The 24547-nt window shown below is 31.1% G+C and overlaps 1 protein-coding gene across 11 annotated transcripts in view; it reads left to right on the forward strand.

Moving 5' to 3' along the window:
• The window catches only part of GPHN (gephyrin), a 615197-nt gene that overhangs the window by 389020 nt on the left and 201630 nt on the right, over positions 1–24547 (forward strand). For 6 of the 11 annotated variants that reach the window (XM_061180933.1, XM_061180924.1, XM_061180928.1 and 3 more), the window contains one exon: positions 15244–15300. The exons of 3 other annotated variants lie outside the window; for them this stretch is intronic. In XM_061180933.1, the coding sequence (XP_061036916.1) occupies positions 15244–15300 (57 nt within the window). Of the gene's footprint in view, positions 1–15243; positions 15301–17514; positions 17587–24547 lie in introns of all 11 variants that reach the window. 2 more of the 11 variants (XM_061180931.1, XM_061180932.1) reach the window with 2 other exon arrangements.

Raw genomic sequence — 24547 nt, forward strand, 5'->3', positions numbered from 1 at the left:
ACCTCACAGCTATAGGTATTACTTTGTGTAGCTCCTGTTTCTTTGTTGTAGACTTATTATTTTTTAGTATACTTATTAGTATAGATGTGAAGTTATTTATTTATGCAGAGGATGAATGTGTTTCTGGCCAATAAACAGTAAGATTAACAAAATAATATCACCAAAGGGATTTTTTTTTAACTTGTCCAGGCGGGGGTAGCTCCCTGCTCTAGTATCATTCCAAATTTTTTCAAACATATTCAACTTGGAATGTTGCTGCCTAATATTTGGAAACAAATCTAAATTGATTAGAAAGAAAGTTTTAATGCCAACCTTTGGGGGAGGGAGGAAGTGTCTTAGTATTTATTTTTTATAATTTTTCCCAAGTACTGAATCATGTAAGGGGGTGGGGGGAGGATTAGACATTTATTTGCTACCTGACATCTTCATGTATGTGAAAAATTGAGTAGCAAACCTAATTACGACTGTGATGCTTTTTCCTGGAATATCTCTTTCCTGGCAAAGTTAGTCATTTGTGCTTTCAAGTTTTCTATGGGATGGATCCACTATTGGCATCAAAAGCTTAACAGTAACATTCCTTCTTATTTAATAGGATATGATGTTAGATATCAGGCTATACAGTAAATTTATTTCAGGGCTCTCTAGGTAACTTTTCAAACTGTGGCTTTTTCACTGTCATCAGATTTAAGGACTTATATAGCTCTCTTCCTCAATTCCAGCTTTTCTATGAGTTTTATGAATATTATCATTGAATTTAACTAGAAGTAATCTCAAGCAATTCTTGATATGTGTAGTGCAGTTGTTTTTACATTCCATGGTACAACCTCTTCAGCAAAGTCTTCAGAGTGTTAACTGTTGTATATCATTGTTTTTAGACTTGTGTCAAAAATAGCTGATATTAATTTTATAGTTTAAAAAAATTGAGGTCCTAAATCTTCAATAAAGAAAAACTATAAAAACATTCTAGTTATAAAATGTATGTTACACATGTATACATGGGGTGCCAGTCAGCTACATCTTCAACTGAATGAAAACATGGAGTTTTCAAGACATAAATTGGGTAGAAGAATCTCATCCATATCTTATAAATTTTTAAAACAAAATAATTTATTTGACTTCATTAAATTCCAACAGTATAAGTTGTACTCATTTATAAAGTCTGGGAGATAATTAAAGCTAAATGTTAAGTCCATTTTAAAAGTTTACTCATTCACCAAATATTAAGACCTTAATGATGGGAATACAGAATTATCTAAGACACAGTATTTTTTTCTTAGTGATATACTGTGTACATAAATATTTTAAGCTAAGTTTAATTATACATAGTAGTTCTTGAGCCTTTTTAAAACTCTGCAATTACATCTTAATTACAAAGAGAATATTCAGTACAGTTTTAAAAATCACTCCAAATTTCTACATTAAGTTAATTTGCTTATTGCAAAATTTTAGGAGAGAAAATGGCTTGTCTTGATATTTTTTCCATAGTTAACACTTAGCTGTTCACATTGACAGTAAATTCAAATAAAACAATATTTGAATATCTTTTTTTTCAGGAATTTTTTTCCGTATTTTGTCTAGGAATAAGATTCTGTTTCTTTTAAATAATTTTTACCAGCACCAGAATGTAATCTCAAAGATAAAATTATTGCTTTGTTGTAATTTTAAAATTAAACTTTTACGGTTGAATCAGAGTAGTAATATAATAGAAAAATTAGTTTGAATACTTATTTTTTAAAAAGAAGTGAAGATAATCAAATTAATCCTCCTATTAAAAGTCTCAAATTATAAGACTGCTTAATTGAATGTAAACTAGATGCTTTTATATGTACTTTTATATCAGTGACAGATATAATCTCTGCCCTCATGGAGTTTACAGTTTAGTCAATGGTATATTGAAACAAATAGGTATTTTTAAAATAAATTTATTTAAAATAACTGTTTAAATTATAATAAATATACTTTTACAGTAACTTAATAATGATACATTGAAATTCACGCTAAGAAGAAGTAAAAATGTGTAGTGATAGAAAATAAAAGGAGGGAAACCGCACTTAGATGGGATGATCAGAGAAGGCCGCTCTAAGGAGTAACATTTCACCAGGGACGTGAAAGATGAGTAAAACAAAACAAAAGCTTTTTTGCCAGGTAGAGGTTTTGAGAATTATATTCAGCAGAAATGACCACCTTGCAGGCAGTATTCACCAATCAAGAACTCTCAGACTAAAACTTCATTAGTACATAAATAACCTAATTCAGTGAATTCAAAATCCAACTTCAGATATCAGTTCTTTTTTATTTTAAATAATGACTTCTTTTTTTTGTGCCTTTGCCTGCTGAGTCAAATTTCAAGGCGGTAGGTTTTAGCACGTAAATCTGTTCTAGATGAATTCTTTATTTTAATTTTATAGCATAAAAATTTAGGGCAGAGAAGAAATCAGAAAGAAAGTCAGGTTTCTAATTTGAGATATGGGTAAATGATGTTATTAACTATACTAAGGAATAAAAGAGAAAAAGCAAAGGAGAGTTGTTAAAAATTTTGGTTTTGAATGTTTTCAATCTAAGATATGTATAAGATATCCCAGGAATGATATCTAGCACAAAATTAGAACACAAGTTGAGTTTGACATTGTTATTGTTACTGCATCTTGGATGGGATATTTATAATTTAGTACATATTACTGTTAGCCAAACCCCATAGAAATCCCCCTTCCATGTTTCAGATTAGGCATGCAATCTGTCATGTGTAGAAATATATGTGCGAATATGTTTTCTTTACATCAGAAATACAATACAGTCTTAAAAAATCAGCACTAGAAAGAGCACTTGACTTGATAATAGAAGACCTGGATTCAAATGCTGACTTCTCTACTTAATTACTACACTGCATTAAGCAACTTGCTCAACTTCTCTGAGCTTTTTGTCTATGATGAAACTGGTAATCCTTGCCTCCCCAACAGGGTTATTAATCTATTAAATAAGTCTTTGCCTGGTTCTGGGAAAGCAGTGGTGAGCAAATAACATTGTTCTTGGCTTTACAAACAGATAAAACAGGCAACTATAAATTATAATAAAGTATAATAAGTGCTATGATTTATCAGCAGGAGTACAGAATACTCTGGGAATAACCATCAGAAACACTTACCCTAGTCTTTGTGAAAACACAGAAGGGTTAAATAACCAAATTATGATTAAAAACTAACAGTTCCAACCTTTCCCTCTGTAGCTTTTTATCATGGGGCAGCATTTAAGGTGAAAACTTTCTGTCCATTTGTATGTATGCATCTATTCCTGTTAGGTCAACAACTATAATATTAAACATTATTTTGAATTCACGTTTTTTATGCTCACTGCAATATAATATCCTAGATTGTGCTTTGATCCTTTAAGATTCTCCAGCTATAGTGAGAACACGATCTGTAAAACATACCAAGTTTGGATTTCCTTTTCAGTACACTCATCACAATCTAATAAGGACAACAAGGTGTTATCTTTTCTAAACAGTTCTTCATAGAATGGCATTGTCTCCAGCAAAAATTTATTTGCTGAAATGACATAATATTTTTCTGTATATGAGGAAAGTCGTTTCTCTTTCATATCAGATATTTTCTTTTAATGAAATCTGACTGAAATGACAAGTGATTTTCACTTCTCTTGCTTGAGAACACGGTGAAGTATATTTTAAGAACAAACTTGGGATTTTAGTCTTTCATTGCCCTAAGTAAAGTAGTGCCTAAGCCAAAAAAGTCAAATAGTATGTAGATTCTATGAATGGGCAATATCTAGAGGACTCAAGTTCTAAAATGGTGATAGTCTCCCAAAAATGGTTTGCTAAAAGAATAATTCTGTAACAAACTGCGTTTTAAAGTGAGCATGATCCACAACCTAAATGAGTTCTGATTTTCAATTATGAAAGGCAGCAGCACCTCTATTAGAATCAAGAGGCTTGTTGTAGAGAATAATGACCAGAACAAAAAAGAAAAAAAATTCCAAACTTCCAATCAATTCACCATTCCATATAGATGTTATTAAAATAGAGAATTTTTTACAAAGACCAATTCAATTTTCCTTTTATTCCCTAAGCATCTGAAGTTTGACTAAAATAAATAACTGAATAAATGTAATCTCTTGTCACATATTCCCTTGTACCTCAAAGGTTAGAATAGAATTTTGTGCCCAGACTAACCAGCAAGTTCTTTTTTTTTTCCTCTTAAGAAGAAAATATAAATTCTCCCTGTCTAATTAAACTAAAGTTTATAAAATAATTAAAATGTATATATTGAAATATCTTTAGGTAGTATGTGTTCATTTAATAATTAGTAATAATGTCTAATGTTATATTCAAGCAAAATGCAGAATTATGACTTCTCTCTAGGCTTCTGTTATTGTCCTTTGAGCAAAAGAATTTATATTACTCTGGTTAAAGAATATTTTCTTAACTCAAAGTTTTTAATGTGTATGTCTGAAAGGCAGTGTGATTTCCTTAACATATAAAAATGGCATTATTTGATCCAGTATCAGGGTAATATTTTCTCTGAGATATTTTTTCCTAATGATGTTAGTTTTTACAAACTATTCCATATTATCACCACTTTCCTTTGTGAACATCAGGGTGATTGTGTAATATGGCTAGTTCATTGGTTCCCAGGTCGCTGGAGAATGTCATGAAATTTCTAAAATTCTAGCCTAGATCAAGGCAATAACTGAGGCCTGCAAATGATTTTCCATTATTTTTGAGAGCCTAAATAAAATCAGTAAGACTACACTAAACATCAAGTTTCTTTGCTTTTGTCTGAAGTCATGTCAACAATGGTATATCAACAACTGTTCAGCAGTTAATGACATTGTAGAAATGTAGGGGTTCTACATGTGGAGTCAACAAACACCAAAAAGGTTGGGAAACACTGAATTAATAACATTAATTAATTTAATAAAATACATTCTCTGGACATAAAAATATAAGTTTTTTTGTGTTCAAAGTTAACTGTCCCATGGGGGCGTTGGTTATTGAGCAATAATATTCTCAACGTTATTGGTCAGATCCAGCAGTTCTCAAACTTAATGGTCTCAGGACCCCTTTACACACTTAAAAATTATTAAGGACCTCAAATAGCTTGTTTATGTGAGTTATAGCTGGTGATATTTACTGCACTGAAAATTAAAACTTAGAAATTTTTTAAATGTTTATTTATTTGCTTCAAAATGAGAATAATAAGGCCTTTCTATGTTATTATAAATAATATTGCTATGGGAAAAATAGTATTTTCCAAAATTTTAAAAATCTACTAAAAAGGATGGCATTGTTTTACATTTTTTCATATTCATTTTGATGTCTGGTTTAATAGAAGGCAGCTAGATTCTCACATCTGCTTCTGTACTCAATCTGTTGTGATATGTTGTTTTGGTTGAAGAATATGAAGAAACAAATCCAACCTCACAGTTCCGTAGTTAGAAAAGAAAGGACTATCTTAATAACATTTTCTTATAATTGTGGATATTCTTTGACACTACATCAAAATTATTTTTCAGTTGGTAGTCTATTAAAAGTTAGTGGAAGCGTAGAATCTAAAACCCTGTCAAGGACAATTTCATACTCCTATGTATTAAAATCCATTGGACACACTACTGTATATAAAATAAACAAGGATCTACTCTATAGCACAGGGAACTGTGTTCAATATCTTATAATAACCTATAATGGAAAAGAATCTGAGAAAGAATAGATAGATAGATAGATATAACTGAATCACTTTGCTATACACCTGAAACTAATACAACATTGTAAATCAACTATACTTCAATAGAAAGTTGTTTGTTCTGGGGAAAAAAAATCCATTGGTCTGTCCTGAACGTTTAATGGATCTTATATACAGGTATGATTTTGTAACATTTTTTGATCACATGGAAAATATAAGTTCTTCCAAGTGTTGACTATATCCAAAATCATTTTAATTAATATAACCACCAAGCTCATTAAAAACGCCTTGGAAGCATTGGAAGCTCTCAAGCTCATGGTGATGTACATTTTCCACAGTTCTAATTTTTGCTTAAAACATAGAGTTTCTTCTTTGGCAAAAAAAAAAAAAAACAACCCAACAAATCCTGTCTGTTTTCCATGAATTGACAGTCTCATTTCATTCATTTTCAAGAAAATGTCTACCAGACATCTAAGTCTGAATAGTCATAGTTTGTCAGACGTTGTTTCAAGTAAAAATGGTGTTCTGTGTAAAACCTGGCTAGTTCAGCTTGCAACTCAAACTATTGCCTAAGTACTTTAACCTGAGACAACTGTCATTCTTTGTTATGCAGCAGAAGTGTTTTATTTCACACTTTCCATTTTGTTAGTACATAGTGTTAGTACATAGTGGTGAATAATACAATAACTATTCACACTATTTGGATCCACTGCCTTAATTTTTCACTATAGTACCAACCCACCATTGCTTTTGTACTATCAGTGCAAATGTCAACATAGTGTAAGAGACAAATAATGTCTTAGTATTATTATTAAAATAATTTGGCCTTGTGGACCCCTGAAAGGATCTCAGGGACCCTTACAGGTCTGTGGACCACAGTTAAAGAACTGCTAGTATAATCAAATGAGCAGAGTGGTTTATGTTTCTTGGAAACATCCTGGGTCAAAATTACGTGTGTTCTCTTTTTCATTTAGACCATGTTACAGTGGTATTCTCATTCCAGAGATCTTATTCTTTAGGAAAATGACCACCGGTACCATGCTTCATATAAATGATTCACCCTTGACACTCTGATCCAGATTCATTCTAGGACAGGGAACAGAGTTTCTCCTCCCTGATTCAAAATAATAGAAGACTTCACAAAGTCTTTTGAAGATACAACCAGAAAATGTAATTCCCAGCTAACTTTACTCATCTCCAATGTGATACTACTTCTATATTTGTATAGTAACTAATGTTTCCCTAGGGTCTCCTTTCTACTTATAGGTGCACAGAGAGCCCTCTTTTAAGTCATAACCTAGTTGATGGAAGATAGTTTTATTAGGGATATCTTTGGGGATGTCTTCTTTTTTTATAACTAGTTTGGAACATTTAAAATTGGTGAGATTTTAAATAAAAATACAATTTTCAGCTATTTCTAAAAAAATCAGATTGACATTACTGGGCCAGCACGACATATATCAGTACTCAGCTGGCATTCTTTATACCCTCCAGCCTACTTTACTTATTTGCATTAAATGCCTGGCTCCTATAGACTTTTGAGTAACTGATTTCCACTCTCATTCATTATTGTCTAGTTTCTCCTCATTTATAACAACATATTTATTTTGCTATTTATTCTAGTTTGATAGCAAAACAGATTTTTGAGACTTCAAAAAAAGGATTGTTTTCATATTGTTTCTAACAGGAGAGACACTATCCAGTATGGTATATTAGTTGTTGACATTTTGAAGAAAACTAAAATAGTAATAATATATTTTAGCTATGAATTTTGAGTTTACAAATTATTTGAAATGGTTGTTCTTTGACATTCTGCTAAATATACAGGATTTTACATTGATTTCTGTTTTTCATTCATCTGATTAAGTGTCCCCTCTACGTTTTATGTACATTGAAAATTGAAAATGGAATTCCCCCCATCCTTTTCTTATTATTTAATGCTCATAGAATTATATTTATCATTGAAACTAAGAATAGCTTATCTGTGAAGTGTACAATCGCCACTTTGAAATCTGAGTTGCAAATGAAATTTGATTAGCTAGCCTGAGAAGATATAGCTAACCAGAAATTATTAGCTATAGAGTTAACAGTTTTATAGTTTAGACAGTCTATAAGTGGCATGGTCTTTTTTTTTTTATTTAAAAAAAAGTAATATACATGCTCATTTTAGAAAATTAATATAAACAACAAAAAAAAAAGAGTTCCTGTAAGACTGCCTTTAATAAATAACAACTGTTAAAACTCTGCTTTTATCATTCTGGTTTTTTTTCCTATGCATTCAAATATTTTATATAAATGGATCATTATGGCAAGGCAGTGATTAAGAGCTCTGGTTCCGGAGTCTCCAGGCTTGGCAATGAATCTCAGCTTTATCACTTACTGGATGTGTGGCTTTCAGAACGTTACTTCACCTCTATAAACGTAATCATCTGTAAAATGAAAAATAATAATACTATTTGCCTCATAGGGTTGTTTTAAAGTTTAAATTTTAAAATGCATATAAATCACTTACCACAGTGTTTGAAATATAAGAAACGATCACTAAATGTTAGCTATTGTTATGAAACTATATTTTAACCTATCTCATTCATTTAGTAACATTCTTTCTATGTCATGTACATCTTTACATGTTTTTAAATTATCTTCTACAACATTAATATCAATTATTGTTCAGTATTCAAATTTGTGGGTATAGCATAGTTTTTTTCACCAGTCCCTATTTTGCATATTTTAGTTGTTACCTATTTCCTAGTTTTAAATATAATGCTGTGATAGTCTTCTGGAAGTGAAATGTTTTAGAATCTTCTCTTAATTAAACTTAGCAACTTGTATTAGTTCTACCTTTGTTGAAAGTGTATGCCAAACTTTTAGGCCCATGGTTCCCATAATTCATATGGATATCAGGAAGAGATCATTTTTGCATCTTCATGAATTCAATTTAATGATATTGTAGAAGGAGCAGTCTTTAGCATTTGCTTCTGACAGATTTACTGACAGATATTTTAAAAATTATGGATCCAAAGTTGTTTGAAAAGTCAACAGTATTGAGTATGTAAAAGTATTGCACTATCAGGCACCAAATATTGAGTATCAGCCCTAGTGTGCCACTTTATACCTTTGTTAGAACTAGTAAACCTCAGTTTCTATATCCGTAACATCATCATACTAAATTAAGTAGCCTCTAAAGTCCCTTCTAGACCTATAATTCTATTCCTTTGCAATAAGTTTCTACACTGACTGAATAAATATTATCATTCTCTTTAGCCCTTCTCTCTGATATTATGTTAATATCCAATTAATGTAAAATAATTTACATTTATTTATTTCAGCTTTTGCATTTCATGCTACTACATAAAGTTAAAGATTATGAAGTGAAAACGTTCTAACTTCGTTTAAGATCTTTCTCATTTAGGTCAAGCTTTGTCTCTGTTAAGTGGAATATTGATTTCTCTTGGTATTCACTAGCATTTTGTTTAAGTTATAGGATGACAGGGAAGTGAGAACTGTAGAAATACAAGGAATAATGAAATTAAGAATACTAGCTTTCAGTTAATTTAATATCTTTGATTCCTATAAACTTCTTTTTAAAGGTTTGGGGTATGTTTTGTATAAAAGCAGCTCAACAAAAATAATCTGTGCCATCATTATTTCAGCAGCAGAATTGATTAGATATAGCCATGATTCAAATCTATATAGTTAACTGGCCATGTCTCATTCATGACTTTAATAGACAACATATACCAAACTAAATTATTTCCTAGATCTTTATATTTTTAAATGATATATATTCTAAAATTGGCCATGTATTTTCTTGCCCAAAACTTCAGGATTATCTGCTCTCCCTTTTCATCCTACTTTCATTAAAGACAAAACACACATTAATTCAGAAATTCATTCAATGAATATTTTTAGTGCATATTATGTCAAGTACTGTGCTAGGTTTTGGGAATATAGCAATGCATAGACTTACTAACCATGACCTCAAGGATCCTATAGTGGAGCAGATGTGAAAAAGAAAAAAAAAAAAAAAAATTACAACAAATCTATCAAAGGTTTGATAGCCTAAAAGAGCTCTTCTAATCTTATAGGGGAAAAAAAAAGAAATAAAATGAGTAAAGGGCAGGAATAGCCATTTCATAAAAAGAATTAAATTCAGCAAATAAATATGTGGGGAAAAAATGTACCCTCACAGAAATCTGTTAAAAATTTTGTAGTCAAATTGATAACTATTTTTAAATTATAATCATCCGTGCTATAATGAGCAGTGACATGAATATTCCTAGTCACACTAGTAGGAATATAACTTTGTATAACCTTGCAAGCAAACTATATATATAAAAATTTTTTTATGTTTTAACCAATCATATTATTTCCAGAAATTTTTCAATGGAAGTTATCAAAGAGGACATGAAAGACTTATGTACAAGATTATTTATCACAGCATTATTCATATTCATGAAAAATTAGAACCAACCTTAATGTCTATGGTTAAATAACTTGTATAATAATATGTATATATATGAGTTATTTATATAACCTAAAAAAATCATATCTTTAAGAATATTTAATGACATAGGAAAATGCTCAAAATAAAACATGTAGCTTAAAAAAGTACTAAACAAAATTGCATAGGGATTAAATTACAGGTTATTTTATAATCTATATTATTTTTTAAACCAGAAAAATATAAGTTTTTGTTGGTTTATTTTGTTATGTAGACAGGATCTGGTAATGATGAGGATGGATGTCTTTTGCCTGCTTTTCAGATTTATGGCAAATCTTCATAAAGCCAACTATTTGTTTGTGTTTGTAACTCTGTTTATACCAGAGCATTTTTATACGCAGGCTAAGCCATTCTAAATCTTGCTGGATAGAAAATTATATTTCAATGGAAGTTTGAAAATAAACTTTTTTGTATTTCCTACACAAATTAATAAATAATTCTTAAAACATACTATTTAAGACTTATCTATTTCAAAATGCCTAATAACTTTTTTATACCATAGATGTGATGGGCTTCATTATTTCTTTTTAGACAGATACGAAACTTGGGGAAAAAGAGCATGGATTGAATTATTCTCTGGCTAGTGGGCAGGAAATAACTTGCTTAAAAGTCTAATTTTGTATAGATTGTATTATTTTGGAATCAAAGCTATTATAGAAACTTAGGGATCAAAATTATAAATGTACAATAAAATATAAATAAATATTTGAAATGTTAATAAACCATTAGAAATCGGAGCCTTTAAAATAAAGGATTTCCTAAGTATAAAAATTTTTGTAAGTGGATGGGGCAGTTGGTAGAGCTGTGACTTGCTACCAAGATTCTAATTTTTGACTTAATTCTTCATTATTCTTTGCAATATTTCCTTGAACTTCTCTATCCTTTTATTGGTTTGCCTTTCTCCAGAAATGCATTAGAGTATTTATTTTTCCCCGACACACTTATAGAATTATTGCTTCTCTTACTTTCATTTCTTTCTTTCCTCTTTTTTAGTTTGCCTTAATAAATCACAAATGAAACAGAATTGTTTTACAATGAAGCACCAGTTTTACTGAAAGGGCTGAAATATAGTGAATTGAAATATTAACCAGATCCCCAAAAGAATTTATTTACAAGAGTTTGTTTAAATTTTGAGTTTTCAAGTAAAACTTTTTTAAAAGCCTCCTTCTCCAGTCACAACTACCAGAAGCAGTCTATAGCTGTACCAATATGTTCTGGGTGATATTGGTTGGAAGAGAAACAATTTCTAATAAAAAAAGTTTTCTTTCCTGTCATTGATACCCATACTTTAAAAAAGAAACTGGCATAATAAAATAGGATTAAAAATGTCTGTCTCTCAGGGTAGTTCTGAATGTAAGTTAGATAATTCTAAAAATAAAACAATTCAATCCCTAGGACAAACAAACAAATTTTTTTTAATCTATACAATCTTAATCTAAATCAATACAAAATATATCAGGGGAGAAAAAGGGGAAATCTACATTAGTCATTCTATAATGAGAGCCCAAATTTAATGAAGAGACCTGAGAGCCAGAGAATTTAATATAAGCTATGCTTTTTTTATTGATATGTCACCAAAAAGCTAATGGACCTCTCTAAGACCTGCATTCTCTCATCAATAAAACAAACACACAAAATATATAACCTTTTCTCACAGTTCTTCACTAAACATCTTGCAGCTAAAGAGATGTGTTAATGCATACATCCAGTGATATGGGTGCCTACCTTAAGTGGCTTCTACAACCCCAAAATTTCTTGAAGTTTCATATTTTATTTCAAAAATCAATATAAAGTTGGATTTCTACTCCAAAATCTTATTTTTGCCTTTAAAAAATATTACACTTAACAGCTACTTATTATTGGCAAGAGAGATGAGGGTGAGATGGGGTGATTTTCTACTTTGTTAATAATGGAAATAATTTTACAGTGAGCTCAGTTTTGGAGAACTGAGCTAAATCAAAGGGAATCAACAATCCGTATTGTGTTAGCATCCAGGCAATTTCTTTTGTGGCATGATATGTCTAAAATTCAAGCTCTTATTAAAAAAAGGTGAATACAAATAGCAGTCATTTCACTACTTTAGTGACCACATCCTGGTAATTCATTCCTGAGGATAGATTACCCAGTAATTAATTCCTGAAGAAATATTCCCAGAATGTTGCAAAACAAGTGATATAGTGCAATCTTTTCAGACAATTTTTAATGGATATCTTGTTAAATATATTCAGGCTGAGAGGCTGAATAGAAGATTGAAATGATTTTGATCCTCCGATTTATGTCTTAACAATCTCAGTAAAAATATTTATAAAAGGATTTCTTCAGGGTACAAAAATCATTAGTGATAATATTTTTTGTTTTGCAGGTAACATTTTAGTTTTCATATATCATTATTATAAACTAATAATCTCAACCAACCTGTAATCCCTACAATTCTTTACATCCAATTCTCAAGCTTCATTTATATTGCAGTGATTTTATATGTAGTATAAACATTTGCAGTTTAGCCTCTCTTAGTTATTGATACAGAATGTTTATAGCCTCAGAAAAATATGTATAAAATTAGCTAACAATGTGAGGCTTTTATAATTATCATGAAGAGTAAAGTTCATTTTATCCAAATGCTAATCTTTTGTGATTTCTTTTAAATTCTAATCAAAGAAAAATAGTAATCAGGTATCTGGATTAGCTGTGAATTTCTTTTATTTATACTACTCCATCATAATTGATGATTAAGGGTTGACTAGCATAAATGAGAGCATTACATCTTAAAATCTATCGATTTGACTTTTCTCTACAACTCAAATTTTAGTATATGTGACAAATCTTTTTCATATTCTTTCTGAAGTTTTTCAATATTAGGGATAATTACCTGTATCAGGAGCCACAAAAAATCACATGACACTTGATTTACAACCACTTGTGGCTTTGATAACCACATTGGTTTTCTAAAGTCTTCCTCTTACGATAGTTAAGGATTCACAAAATCAGATTTAAATACAGAAAATTGGTGTCAAGCATTGACAGATGAGCTGTCTGCTCCTAAAAATCTTTGTGTAAATTGGTATATAGTCTGTTTTTCATGTTCAGAGTTCAATGGTGATTGTCTTTTCTTATATTTCATTCTTTAAGCTTCTGTACTTGCACTTGCATTTGGAATTGAAATGATTTAGGAAAAATTTCATCCATACATTAATGTGGTAACATAAAATTTCTTCCATAAATGAGATAGATAAACAGACACACAGGGACATGTATACATATACATCCTCTTATAAGCATCAGATTTTTTCCAACCCATTTATTTCCAGGCCTATTAAGGTAATACAGCTTTAAAGTAGAAACCAGGAACGGTGGATGTTGGTCTTAGATTTGTCATTAATGTCCTGTGTAACCTTGAAGAAACTACCTCATGTTGCTGGACTTGATGTAATTTTAAGCTTTCCAGAAATAAAAGATAATGTAGAAAATGGTGTTCACTTGTTACTATATAACAATGCAGTTTCTAAAAGAAAGCAGCATGAAACATTAGACTCTATATTTTTTTATAGAAAACACGTTGTTTATAATCAAGATATTGTGTCAATTTAAAATGGAAAATAGCTTTTGATATAAAGATGTTCTCTGAAATCAAAGAAAATAGCATAAGAAAATGACTAAATAATATGAACTCACTGTCCATCCAGAGGCCCTTTCTTATAGACTGTTTCCATTCTAATTAGTATCCACTGTTTCTAAATTTAAGAACTCTGTTCAACCAAGAAGGGTAAGAATCAGTGATTATCTTTAGGGTACAATATTTAATTAATGTTGAAGAATTAGTAAAAACTATTTATATCAAGTAAAACCAAAAGTTGACACAATTCTTATGGATCAAGATGCTTTTTTTCAAAGTGAAAATCCAATTTTCTCAGTATTATTCCTAAGCAATCTACTTATGCTATCAGAGATATCCTACAAGGGATAAGACAACTATAGCCTGTCTCCAGAAACTATAATTTTGTAGCACGGTCCGATTTCTTATTTTTCCTGAGGACTTTAACACTGGGAATTTGGCATCACATTGATACTTCATCAGTTGTCTCCTAATACAAGCAAGAGAATCACAACTAACTTGAGCTATGCTGGTCTGAATGGAGACCGTCATTCTGCACATGTAGGAATCCATAATGTAAAAGCACTTGGTCTGAAGCTTCCTTCCAATCTCCCCCCTACTCTTTTTTTAGTTTGACTTCCTCCTTAACCAAAATATTATTGTTACAGCTCTATTAAAAAGCAAAGGGATTTCTAGTTTATACCTAATCTAATAAAACACTTTGGGTTTAGAATCTTCCTTTTCTCATTTACACAGTGAGGTGAAACAAATTTTTAAAACAGCAGTTTTACTTTTCTTTTTTTCCTATCTTACCCAAAAGGAAAAAATAACTGAAATAACTGAAAGCTTTGAGGGAGTAAATGTATCTAACTTTGGTCTGGCATTAAAATTTTCTGGTTGGGCAGCACAATTGTTTAATTGGGAATCTCAGTGACAGCTGAACAACCTCAATGCTTGGGTTAACAAGCAGAGGAGCTTCACTCTGTCACCTGTCAAGAATGATGCTTGTCAGGACTGATCTTTCCACTTAAGGAACACTCATGTTTCTAGTCATAGCACTGATGTTTTCTGATATTACAATGGAATAGACACTAAAGGAGACAAAGTTTTCTGCATAGGTATATTTGTAATTCTTTGTTTTTCGTAAGCCAAATGCAAATGTAACACTACTCCAGACACTGCTTCATGAGAAGTCCCCAAGATAACCAAAAGTAAGTGCCCATTTCCTCATCTTAGGAATAGTGTCATAACAAAGACTGAATTCTAGTGACCAACCTGTCTGCAGAGCATGTCATATAGCCTCTGGGTTAGTTAACTCCTTGGCTTGGCCTCCTAAGATGTATCTCAAAGAGTCAATTGATGTTTTTGCATGTATTATTTACTAATGTTTAGAAAAATTTTTAAGTTCACTTTTTCTTTATTCTGTCTTTTTTACCCATCTTCCCTCATTGTAGCAAATTAGACGGCCGGATGAAAGCAAAGGAGTTGCTAGTAGAGTTGGATCCCTCAAAGTAAATATGTTTCTAACATTTTTTGGCAAGATTTCGTCTATAGCCTACACTTCTTCCTTTTTGGAGGGTGGTGGGAGGAAGGGGGCTTTTTCCATTTTTCACCATCCCATTTTGTTTTATTTTAATATTTTTATTGGCTGTTGGGTCATTTTTGTTTGTTTGTTTCAGCTACACATAGAGCAACCAGCTGAAGGCAAGCTGCCAAATAACTAGCTTTGAGTGGCACCACAAACAAGAGAAAGGGCAACTGCCTCATTACGGGTGCCTGTAATTTGGGGTTCTAGAGTAAACCGTTCCTCTGATTGATGTCACTGACTATGTGTTAAGTTCCTGTTACACAGAGAACTAATATTTATTTTCAGAATGTTATATCCCCTTTTTACTTTTTTTTGTTAAATGTTATTTTAGTGTCATTACCATTTGTAGTTCATTCCAGAAAATAATTATTATGAGTTAATAACATGTATTTTATATATATATATATATATAAAAATCTTAAGAATTAGAGAGAAAAGGAATGTCATATGATGCTAGCTAGTATAGTGGGCTCACATATAGCTAATAGTAAGCACTCTTAATCCCCTTTGTTTTATTTGTCAAAAGTTAAAAAATGTATATAACAATCAGCAGAAACTGATATATATATATATATATATATATATATATATATATATAATGTTTGCCCATTTGTGTATGTGACCTACTAATACACCACTTAAAGATTTCTGATCTAATGGTCCCATTTGGTAGTTGTTAAATATGCATTTGGTCAATTTATCTTGGGCACTCGATACTCTAACATTTAATCACAATGAAAGGTAAATAAATTATCACCCTTAAGAGACATAGACATAGCCAATTAATCACTTTTAATGCTGCCACCATAAATGCAAGTTAGAAAATTTGCTGAATTTTAAAAATATGCAGAGAAATCTCCCTCAGTATTAACCACTTCTTCTATCTCAGTCCCATTTGTCCTTACAGCAATAGTAACTGCTAAATTAATCAAAATGACATAATTCACTGCACTGGGATGTCCCAAAATTCAATAACTACTTTGAGGCTAATATTAAGTCATTTTAAAATTTTACACACCTCTGATTTATTTCCATGTAACAATTTATGAAGCACTAATTTCTGCACTCTTTCCTCTCCTTGCCTCTTCTGCCTTCTTAATTTTACTTTTTTGTTGTTGTTTATTTATCTGTGTGTGCACACACATGAGTGCACATGGATGAGGGTGTGTCTGTATGTTTGTGTCCTTTATTCCAAACAAGCCATCTTCTCTGTTCTCTAACACTGCTATATACTGGGTAGCATTTTTTTGTTGTTGTTATTTCACTAAGAATAATCAGAGGGGATGGGAAGTGTTGATTATATACCTATTTCAGAAGCGAGGCAAGCTAAAATTATTTAGTCAGAAAAATATGACTTTATGTGTCTTGATGATATATCAGTAGCATTCCTCACTGTCTACCTGTGAGGTATCATATTTTAATTTTTTAAGGGAAGATAAATCCATTATTGTTGAGACTATGGATTATGACTCAGATTCAAGTGAAAAGGTGCAGTTTGACATAACTTTTTGGAAATGACTGATAGTGAAATAGAGATAAAATGGCATCCACACTACAGCACCATCTGTTATAAACTGGATTGTGTGTGCGAGTACGCGTGTGTTTATCTCGAAGTTCAGCTTTTGGATGTGTAGAACTTCAAGTTGTAATTGTATGTTTATTGTTTTTAAGTGTATATACAATATGATTATGTGTATACACATAAATATGTATAAGAACAAAATATACATTTTAGGGTTCAATCAGTTTATTTGAATATGGATGCAGCCTTAAATCAAAAAGAGTGTTTGGGAAAGAAAGGCAAATTTCATAATTTTTAAATGTCTTTATTCCATATTTCTACAAAATAGAAAATTTTAAAGTGAATCTCTAGGGGTTTATAAGGATAGTTAAGGTATTTATTTTCTCTAACACTTTGGGGAGAAAAGAGGCTTTAATTAAAGTAAAATATTCTCTTCCTAGTCACGGTTTATTGAGCATGTATTCTTGCGCTATACAAAGATCTTCGATGTTTTGAAATGTTTGCCAAAGGCAGTGAGAAATGTATAACGCTATGATCTTATTTTTAAAAGGAAAAAGGAAAACTGAAAAGAGACCAAGTTGCTTTTTCAATTCATTTTCTGATGTTTACATGTAGCTCCATCGAAAGCTGGAGGAGCTCAGAGATCACCTAGAAGGCAATGTGAAAGGATACTCTCTCAGAGTAAATGTACGATTTCACCTGGTGATTTTTTTTTTTTTTTTCCTAAACTTCTGCTGACTGGTAATTCCAAATCTGATTGGTTTGTCCTCTCATCTCCATCTTTTTTACTTTCTGTCTCTTTTCTCCCTATCTCTTTCTTTCTTTTCTAACTGCAGCTTCATGCTCACATTTATGAAAGAAAGATTAAATTGGCATAGAAGACCTTTAAGCCACACTAACATTGCATTTGATTTAATAGCATTCTGGCTCCAATGCAAATTAAAACCTTTTTTTTTTTTTTCAAAATCTGTGTTTCTTATACAATTGTATAATTTTCTGACGATCTTTTCATGAGACTTCATTTGGAGCTTTTCCATTTACTGTGTCTTCTGTCCCTGTTGGATGTGTCAGCAGGATTATAAATTATGGGCCGGATCCAAGTGATAGAGCCTTGATGATTCAATTTCATTTGTCAAGGAAAATATTCAGTGTTAGAGTCTCATTATAGGTAATCTGGCAAGTAGATACATCTATTCTGAGTTAATAGACTTCTCTTAACTCAGACTCTTTGGGAATAACTATAAGATATCATTTTTTGTCTAAAAATAAGAAAATTAGGCAGTAGGAATCTTCACTATGAACACTATTATGTAACATCTTACAAATACTTGAGATAATGGCTAATATACCCAGGACAACACTGAAGGAGAACAATACCTTATAGCCACTCAATACTGTACATACGTCATATAGGCATACTAACAATAGTATTTTTTGTGACTGATAGTTCAGACTCAGAATGCTTGGTCCTTCTCCTGAATATATCTTTTCAAGATAAATGGAATTAAAATCTCTAAAATGGTACATGGTATAAATATGGTAGAAGAAAAGCTAAAATATTACAGTAAATAATTTCTGGCTCTATTTAACCTTGACCTCGTATTTCCGAGGCTTTAAAAAAAAGTTCCTATGAAACTTAGCCCTGATTTACTTCTCCCAAGATTATTGTCATACATTTAATTCATATTGCTATAATAATTTTGTTATGAAGGCTAGAATAAAAAATAATAGTGCTATGATAATTCTCTGGTTTCTCAGCTTTGTTTTTAATTATATACTATGTGTATTTTGTATATCTCTTCGTTAAATTTCTGTTTACTAAAGTTCAAAGTTTTTTATTAATATCAGTCATTAAATTCTGATAGCTAAACAGAAAAGGAAATTAATACATGTCTCATTTTTCTACTTCTTTCTTTTGAGCCAGTCCTTCTTTTCAGTCATATTCTTAGAGAATTTGAAAAATTACCCACAATCATCCCCAGAATCTATCCCACTGTTTTAAAAAAAATAAAAAAGATTAGTATGAATTTTATAATTAAATCAGTCTAGATATATCTGGATATCATTCTAGAAACTCCTAAAAAGATTCTGATAATGTGTGTTTTTAGTGCCATACTCTTCCCTCATCAGTCATAAAAAATGATACTATTTTTCTTTCAGTGAAACCAAGACCAGAAAGTTGAGACTTGCTAAGGTCTATATGGTAGGGAGTTTGTGTTAGATTAGGGTTAAATTGAAATCTCTGTGCTTTGGAAATTGGTTTTCTCATGCCACTCTTCAATTTCTTTTTTTCAATACCTGTACTTCATGGTGGAGTACATAATAACTAGTCTCAGTGTCTTCATCTTTTGTTTCATTTCACTGGGTCACACTTTGTTCTGATTACCTTTCTTCTAAAAAGACTGAATATAAGGTGTATCCTTCTAAGATTCCTGTTAACTAGAAAAGTACGGAAAAACAAAAAATATATTGTCAAAAGGCAAATAATAGTATTTTCTCTACAGAGTTCAGCTAGGAAAAGACACAAATCAAAATCTTAGCTGAATGTTCAGTGTCTCTCCTTCGCTTTAATTCTTATTGCCCCAGAATGCCTTAAAATATGCCTTGTATATTAAAAATTGTTGCTTAGAAGCAGAATAAAGTTATTCTAAGTACCATACGCTATATAAACAGATTTCGTTTCTAAAATGAGATAAATTGGCATATAGTGACCATTCCATTTTGTGAAAATTTATTGTAGGTGTCCACACAGAAGAGCAAGTATATGAATGCCTTTTAATTCATTGAACATCGCAAAATATTTCAATAAGATGAAAGGTTCAGAACCATGTTGCCACTTAAATATCTTATTTAATAGTTGAAGAAGGTGAGACATCATTCAGAAGTTTGGGATAAGGATTTAATTAAATTATTCATGTTTCAATTGGTATCATCTATATGATATATTATTTTTTAGAGGAAAGAACCCTGCATTTTTATTTATTACTTATAATCAATGATATAAAGTAGACTATTGTGTTAAGAGGTAATTTTTAGAACAGTATTAAATTTTATTTATTTCTCATATGAAAACATACTTTTTAATTTTACATGGACTCTTCTATAGCAAAAAGTAGGATGCATTTGATTCTTGAATTCTAAGTTAAGAATGTATCATCTTTTTCTGTACTTTATACAAAACTGAAGTATTCTGAACCCTAAATGAGTTTCTAGTAATTTTAATAATAATAAAATTATCATCTTGTACCTAAACAGAGTTTGCCTAATTTAACTACTGCAAAAATAACTACAAATCCTTAGATTGATAATGTGTTGAGAATAATGACTGAAGAATAAAACCACATAAAGGAAAAAATTAATTTTCCATGTAATCTAATGCATGAATCTAGTAGGAAGTATATAAATCAGACAGAGAAAGACAAATACTGTATGATATCACTTATATGTGGAATCTAAAAAATACAACAAACTAGTGAATACAACAAAAAAGAAGCCAACTCACAGATACAGAGAACAAACTAATAGTTACAAGTGGGGAAAGGGAAGGGGAAGGGGCAACTTTGGGGTCAGGGATTAAAAGGTACAAACTATCACATATAAAGCTACAAGGATATATTGTACAACACAGGGAATATAGTCAATAGTTTATAATAACTGTAAATGGAGTGTAACCTTTAAAATTATGGCTCACTATACTGTACACCTATACTTACATAGTATTGTAGATCAACTATACTTCAATAAAAAAGTAATTAATTAATTAAAAAGTAATGCAAAAAAAAAAAAAAGTAATGCAGACGGATGATAATTGGAAAACATAAGATAATGCAAATGAATTCCTTTAAGTAATGTACATCAAGGTAAATTTATAAAATTGAAGTTAATTCATTAAAGAGCAATAGGGCCCTGGGAAGCTTGAATGTTAAAACATTCAGAAAAAAAGTAGATAAGTACTCGTGAAATAAAGACAAAAAGAAAAGAAAGGAGAGGAATAAAAATACCTCTAAGCCACAAATTTTGTATTTTCACTCAGTCTATGTAATATGATGATACATTTCCATTCAGCTACAAATATATACAGGTAGGTTTGGGGTAATCAAATATGTTAATTTTTTAAAGGCTTTAACAAACAGTAAAAGGGAAGGCGACTTATGAAGACAGATTATTGGCACATAAGTGAACTAAGAAGAAAGGTGATGAAGTAGAAGGAATATGATAATTATATGTACCTGCTATGCTAACACAAAAAAAGGGATGGTATTATCTGAAGTGGAAAAAGTTAAGGGAGGAGTTATCACTTGACTATATTTTTATTAAGTTTAAGAAAAATGTTTGAATCAAGCCAGAAACTAATATCTTTTGAAGTGTAGTTTTAAAATGTTTAATAATTTCCCGAGTGCCAAAATAAGACTAGTATGAAATAGGGTAATACAAATAATGAATTAGATGGTTGTGATTTTATGTCTTTCAAGATCAGTGTCTTCATTCCAGCTTTAGTTCTAAACTAACTCATCTTATATTGTTGATGAATTGTCTTTGGGTTTTTTGCACTTTTTTATTCATTAAATTAATGCTATAACTCAGGGGTCAGCAAACTACAGCCCTTGGGCTAAATCCTGTTTCTCTTTTGTGGACCCATGAGCTAGGAATTATTTTTGCAGTTTTAAATGATGGGGGGGAAATCAAAAGAATATCATTTTGTGACATGTGGAAAATTATATGAAATTCAAATTTCAGTGTCCCAAAAATAAAGTTTTATTGAAACACAGCCACACTCTTTCATTTGCATATAATCTGTGGTTGCTTTTGCAGTACAACAGCAGTTGAATAGTTACAGCAAAGACCATATGGCACATAAAGCCTAAAATATTTACTATCTGACTGTTTACAGAAAAAGTTTGCTGACACCTGCTAAAACTGGTTAGTGTGTCAAGACGACATTGACAAAGAAATTATTATAATAGAGATTGTGTGAAATTATCATCATTTTACAAACTGAGAAAAGGAGAGCTGCTTATTTTTTCTGAGGATGGTTTCAGATCATTCTACATGGAAGCATGCGCTTAAAAGAGTTGATCCCCTGAAATTTTCTACCTTTATGTTTTTATTCTTCCTTTTTACACTGTTTATTCTGTGCTCTTCACATGCCAAGCACACATACATGCACACAAGGTAAACTCACTATGGAATTACATTAAACCCTTCAAATATAGAACTATCATATGGATAAAGTATAGATTATAAATTCCTCTTCTTTGGGGAGCCCCTTACAGAGATTTAAAGATAAATTCCATTCTTGCTCTTTAAACTTTTTTAAAATGTGTTTTTAGAGTATTTTTGCTGTACACATTGTATTTTTCTGTTTATTACTTCCTTGCATCTTAATAAAGATATTTCCCTTGAAAACCACGATCAACTTTTGATTTCTGCTAAATTTCCTGCTTGACCTCACCTAAAATCATACCTTCTATAGGAAATTTCATACAACTAAGAAAGACACCCTGAAGTGATCAAGTAATACATCATATCTTAATATAGCACTTAAAAATCTGAAAGTGTCTACATTGAATCAGCCTACTTTGATTGAGGTGAGGAAGAACTACTGGAACATTAGTCCTTAGATGAATAATCTTTTGGTAGCTTTTAAATGAGTAAACATCAATTTGTTTATGTACTCTACTTTCTTTAAGCAAATTTCAGTGTTTTTTGGTTCTTGTATGTAGAACATTGTTTGAGCCTCCTGAGTCTTCCTTGTTTGACATTTTGGCATTTACTCATATTAATAATATGTGTTTATTTACTATTTAATTTATAACATGTAACATCCTGAGTATCTTGGTAGATAATGTTTTATAATATGACCAGATTACAGTAATGGTGAAGATGACAGTAAATAAATTTTAAGAATATCTCTTTGGAAAACAAGCTAATTTTGCTATCTTTCACTTTATAGAATTCACTTAACATGTAAAGTTAATTAATGCAATTCTGAAGTTTCAGTTCTACTGAAAAATAACAAAAATCTTTCTTCTGCTTTGAACCACCTATTACTTATAAAATCGCCTGCAGTAGCATAAGACATCATTTGGAGTGGAAGTGACACATCTGTGAGGTGTTTAATGCTTACGGTGGAATTGCCTTCTCAGAATTGACATTAAGACAATAGGGTACTAGTAAAAGATCTCCTTGACAAGTAAATTTCCCTAGTAATTGAAAATGGAGACGTGAGGGGAAAAAAAAGACAAGACTCAAAGTATTTTGAAAGATAAAGTTTTTCAGTTTTATGGGTATAGTTATAGTAACAGAACAAACATGCAGAGGAAGGCTTTCTTAGAACTAGTATCCTGCTAAAGAAAATCAGATATGTATGTGGTTGAAAGAAAGATTTAATTTCTTAATATGTATAGAATTGATCATATTTTAGAAACTACCTCATAGTAAATCATTAAGTGGCAGTGATACATTTTATCACAAATCTTTGTGATGGTAAGTGTAAAACCTTCTGAATATTATTTCACACAATTCAGTTTTTGAGGATAGAAGAAAAAGATTTTGTATATTCACTTATTCAGTAAGCCATTATTGAGTGCCTACTGTATTCTGCTCTGCTGGGTGCTGGAAATACACTTAAAGAACAAATCAGATAATAAGGACATTTCTGATTTCTCCACTGTGCCATCTTCTTCTTTACCTTATTTCCCTACCCTAACTTTGTATTTTGGAACTTCCTGAAGAATTTGTAACTAGAAAATGCATACTTGAATATTTAGCTCACATGGCATTCTGACAACATAATGAAAGAAGAGGCCACAAAATTGAATGTGGCAGTGTGACAACCTAGAAAGTAAGAACAGGCCAGGAAATTAAACATGGTTTTAAGTATAAAATAGTTATCACAAAAAAATCAATGAAACATTCTGATAAAAGACAGGTCTGGAGAAGAGTTTTGTGGTTAAGTTTTTTAAAAATCTTTTTGGTGTTGCTACTGGCTTATTTGTTTATTTAGATTCAGTAATACTGAATGGATTCAGTAATGAGAATGGAATAGTAGGAACAGGAAATTAGAATCAGAATACTGATCTGGCTTTGGTGCCCTCTTTAAACAGTAATATGAAAATGTACAGTAGAGTCATTCTATAAATAATCTCACATGTAGTTTGCTAGTGTTAAGACAGTGAGATCAGTGTGGTACCATAGGAAAAAGTGACCAGTGTTCCACTTTCCTGTTAACCTTAAATGAGCGTCTTCTGAGCAAGATCATACCAGATTCTGATCTGGGGAGCCATCTCCATCATGGATTTTTTTTTTTAAGCCAGGTATTTTTTTATCACACAGTTCTCCTCAAATAGTATGAACCTTGAGATTTCAAGCTCAAGTGTCTGTTTATAAGGCTGTTTTATTATCTGGCAAATGTGTTGGTGATGGAGCCTTCTAAACTTCCGAGACCCTTACTGTGCTATCATTTCCTCTTTAACAGTGTTTTCTTTTCCCCACTGCAAAACCAGGCTCAGCTTCCCTCGTGCTCATCTACCTATAGTGTATCTGAGGTATACTTTGCACGTGTTTTCTTACATGGTCAACAACATGCTCGCCCTCACCATTTTTCTTATTTTATTTTCCTTTTGCCTTAATTTATTTTGCCTTGCAC

Source organism: Eubalaena glacialis, chromosome 2 (genome assembly GCF_028564815.1).
Source record: "Eubalaena glacialis isolate mEubGla1 chromosome 2, mEubGla1.1.hap2.+ XY, whole genome shotgun sequence".
NCBI classification, from domain to species: Eukaryota; Metazoa; Chordata; class Mammalia; order Artiodactyla; family Balaenidae; genus Eubalaena; species Eubalaena glacialis.